General features: G+C 44.3%; 1 protein-coding gene across 1 annotated transcript; it reads right to left on the reverse strand.

The window, feature by feature from the left end:
* Nucleotides 1-694: 694 nt before the first annotated feature.
* Nucleotides 695-2835, reverse strand: LOC116892805 (zinc finger CCCH domain-containing protein 14-like). Its single transcript, XM_032894680.1, is given in 5 exon segments — nt 695-2086; nt 2089-2115; nt 2118-2155; nt 2157-2440; nt 2442-2835. Coding segments are annotated over 5 exon segments (1785 nt in total). The 5' UTR covers nt 2739-2835; the 3' UTR covers nt 695-947.
* Between the last annotated feature and the right edge of the window lie 1114 nt (nt 2836-3949).

Below are 3949 nucleotides of genomic sequence, written 5' to 3' on the forward strand. Positions count from 1 at the left end.
TTTGCCTTAACAGTTTCAAAAACCACATAAAACTCCATAATACAGTAGGCCAACGTTCATCCTATTGTTTTACCCTTACTATCTCTGCAATTATATAGTTCTGTCATTTTAAAATATACCACAAATCTCAACTTACATTTCAAGAATGAAAAACATAAGTATATTTTCTGTGGATTTATTTCTGACAATATTTTTCAGAATATGGAACATATATGTATATTTTTATTTCTTGGCAAAGTCTGTTTTCTGATACTTCCTGTACATATATACCTGTAAAAATTTTTGTATAATTTTGTGATAATGTAGTCCTCCAAAACTATTTAAAAATTATAAGGTAAATGGGAGCATTTCAAAGAATTGTTCATCCATTTTTGATTGTCATTCCAACTATTTTACCCCTATATGACCATGTCACTACTTTTTCAGAAAGGCACGGGACCTCAGTCCACTCTACCAAAGGCACTCAAAATTAAAAAGTCTGTATTATGCTTCCGAACAAATTCATTCAGACATTAAAAAGAAAATTTAAACTAGTTGTTCCAAAGCTGCCTCAGTTTCAAAGTCTGGCCACTGTTTCCAGGCACAGACACTGCATTATCTTTGGGAAAAGTAAAAGTGCTTCAGCTCTGAGGACACTGGCCCTCCCACAGCACCACAGCCCTAAGCTGCAGGATGTTCAACAGCAATGTACAAACATGCAGTGTTTAATAGAATTGGCTTTTTTTAAACTGTCTTTTCATAGTCAAAAGAACAAACAAAAAAAGGTTGAAACCACTTAATAAACTTACAAATTTGAAAAATTAGACACTTCAGTTGGGCAGTAAAATTCATATTATGAAAGCAATATATTCTAAATTTCAAAGACGTGACAAGTTCTGTAGAACATCTCTCATCAGAAGATGGAAGCTTTCAAACTGCATGATCTTCTGCCAGGTAGGACTAGGGCATCATTCACTGGTTTGAGGTCGAATCCATTTCAAGGCATGTCTTGGTGGCACAGTAATAGTGGGGTGATAAAACGTACAATCTGGTCTTGTACACTGGGTATTAAACCTACAGTGTTTGGGGTGGTAGAAGGGACACTCCATTTTCTTACAGGCAGGGAAGTAACGGCAGAGCTGGCCATTAGAAGATGGCGCTGGTGACGACACTGGTTTTGGAGTCAGTACTGGACCTCTTCTACTCATGTGAGTGAAGGGACAATCTGCTTTAGTACACTTTGCGTCATATTTACAATTTGGATGCACAAACAAACATTTCTCAGCAAATTTACAGTTGGGAAAGGCTTTGCAAGGTGAAATGGGGTGATGGTACACACACTCATCCCCATTTTTACAAGCAGGCCAGTACTTGCAGCGCTCCAAAAGTTTTTCTGGTTTCTGTGCCACACTCAGGTCAGTCATCTCGGCTTGACTCAGCTCCATTGTGTCTACCGTTACTGGATCAATTTGCAGTCGGGATAACAATTGCCTCTGTTGAGTTCCTTGAATTTTTTCTGTATTATCTCCTTTTGCTTCCTCTTCTTTAACTGGAGGACTTATTCTGGGGGCCCTGTTTTGCCCCTGGACCATTTCTGCGAGCAATTCTTCTTGAGAAGTTCGAGTTCTAGGAGCAACTGGAAGTGTCTGTTTCTGTGGAACTGCAGGATAGTTAGTTGTTTTTGTTACAGACTCTTGAGCTTCAGAGATAGCCTTCAAAATTAGATTCTTGTTAGCTTGTTTAGAAGGTGGAAGAGAAGGTCTCCTCTCAGGTTTTGCTGGTACTGATACACTGCTGGACAAGCTTCCTACCCGGGTCCCATAATCCTCATCTTCTTCCTCCTCTTCTCCATCATGGCTAAATCTTTTTACTTTAACAACTGAACTTACCACAGGCAACTTTCTCTTCCGAAAGTTTTCCTCCTCAATATTCATTTTATCCAAGTTGTTTCTGAAGAAGGGGCTATAAGTATCTTCTACGCTGCCAAGTACTTCTGGTTCACACAACCGTCCTGCTTCATACACCTGGCTGCTCTGTCCATCCAGCTGCTTGGCAGTGTGGGCACTGCTTTGCTGCTGCTGATTGCGCCTGTTTAAATGAGTACCATGTCTGCATTTCTACTTGCAGGTGGTCTAAAATTTCTATAGAAGGGCGAGAAGAACCGTAACTGTAGGTTTTTCTGAGATAAGGGATTCTCCTGCACAAAATTGAGGTCTTCATCAATGAGATCATCTGGTTCTGGCTTGATGTCAATCACATCTTCAGAGGGTGCTGGCTCCCTCAGAGGTTTCACTGTTGACATTAGCCGGGTGGAAGCCCCATCGTCATATGAATGTCTGACGTTAGTGGATTTGTGCTCCTGTGAACTTGTAGAAACTCTGAATCTTTTCTCAGGTCTAGAGTTAGAAACGGAGGGAGAACTGGCAGCTTCATGCCTTCTCTCATCTCCCTGACTAAAACTCCTTTTTGTTTGAAGGCATCATATCAAAGATGCTGGTATCAGGAGACTTTAGACTAGAGGGCTCAGTTGTAACAGAACGAAGTTTATCTAATACACCATGGAGCCATACGGTGAATCGAATTGTGTTGTTCCCTAGAAACAGGGACAGGTCCTCTGTCATTTGGTCCTGACTTTTCTTGTTGGCCACCATCACCATAATGTAATCAGGAAGTTCTTCATCCACGTAAGCCCCTAATTCTTGTAATTTCCCCTTAATGGCACTCCGGATCTTGCGGCTGATCTCGGTGCCGATTTCCATGGCTCGGCGGCGGGCGGCCAGGTCAGCACTGCGCGGCGCCTCGGTTACCTGGAACCCGCCGCGGGCTGCCACCCTGCAGCCTGCCCCACTAGGCCGCCGCTCCGCCTCCGCCGTGCGCGTCCCCGCCCCTGCTGGCGCCCCCGTGCAAGTGGGAGCCGGTTCTCAGCCTTCTTAATGCTTTGACCCTTTAACACAGTTCCTCATGTTGGGGAGACCCCACCCCCAGCCATAAAACCATTCATTGCTATTTCATAACTGTAATTTTGCTACTATTATAAATCATTATGTAAATACCTGTGTTTTCCAATGGTCTTACAAGACCCCTGTGAGAGGGTCATTTGATTCCTTTTCATCATGACCTACAGGTTGAGAACCACCTCTCTAGAGTAAAGGGGAAGGGTTGTGTGGTTCCTGAAGTCCCTTCAGTCCCCAAATTTATGAGTACCTCCTGGCACCTCCAGCATAAAACATCTACATTCCTAGCAATCAAGGATTCCAAGCTCAGAGCCCCCAAATCCTAATGAACGTCTCTCATCCCCCAAGGCCGTGATGCCTGATCGGAGATATCCCGTGCCTATCTAGTAGTTTTCAATACCCCCTGAATGAAGCCAGACTCTGGACCAGCTAGCCTAGACCCTCCTCCCCATCCCAGAGCTGGTTCCCTACAGAAGGCTTTACACAGTGGCATTTTGGCTTTTCCCCTTGCCTGCCAGTCAGGCCATGACACAAAACATCATTCAGATACACCGTATTGATCAAGAGGCCCTTGCAGAGAACACGGTTGGCAGCGTTTTAGAACGTTCTCTTCCTGAGGGCTCTGGGGATGTACTCTCGGGGTTCATGCATGGAAATAGATGTGCTTCCCTTCTCCCTCAGGTTCCCTTGCTTGCTCTTCAGTGGGGTTTTGCTTTCTGTGTCTGTTCTGTCCAGAGTCTACTCCTTAAGGAGCTATAAGTACCAGCCCCAGTGTACACTCCCCTGACAGCACACGGCCCTTTTAGATACCCACAGTGGGCATCAGTGCAGGCTGAGTAGCAGCTTCATCTTCCTGCCTTCACCTCAACAGGTACACCTGGATTCTTCCAGCTCTGTATCGAGTGTGTTTAACCCTTCCTAAAGCTCTGAGCAGAAGATGGGGTATCTAGTAAGAAACAGTGCCAGAACCCTAACACTCCTTTAAATCAAAACACACTCCAGCCAGCTCCTAGCAA

This window comes from Rattus rattus, chromosome 2, assembly GCF_011064425.1.
Source record: "Rattus rattus isolate New Zealand chromosome 2, Rrattus_CSIRO_v1, whole genome shotgun sequence".
NCBI lineage: Eukaryota > Metazoa > Chordata > Mammalia > Rodentia > Muridae > Rattus > Rattus rattus.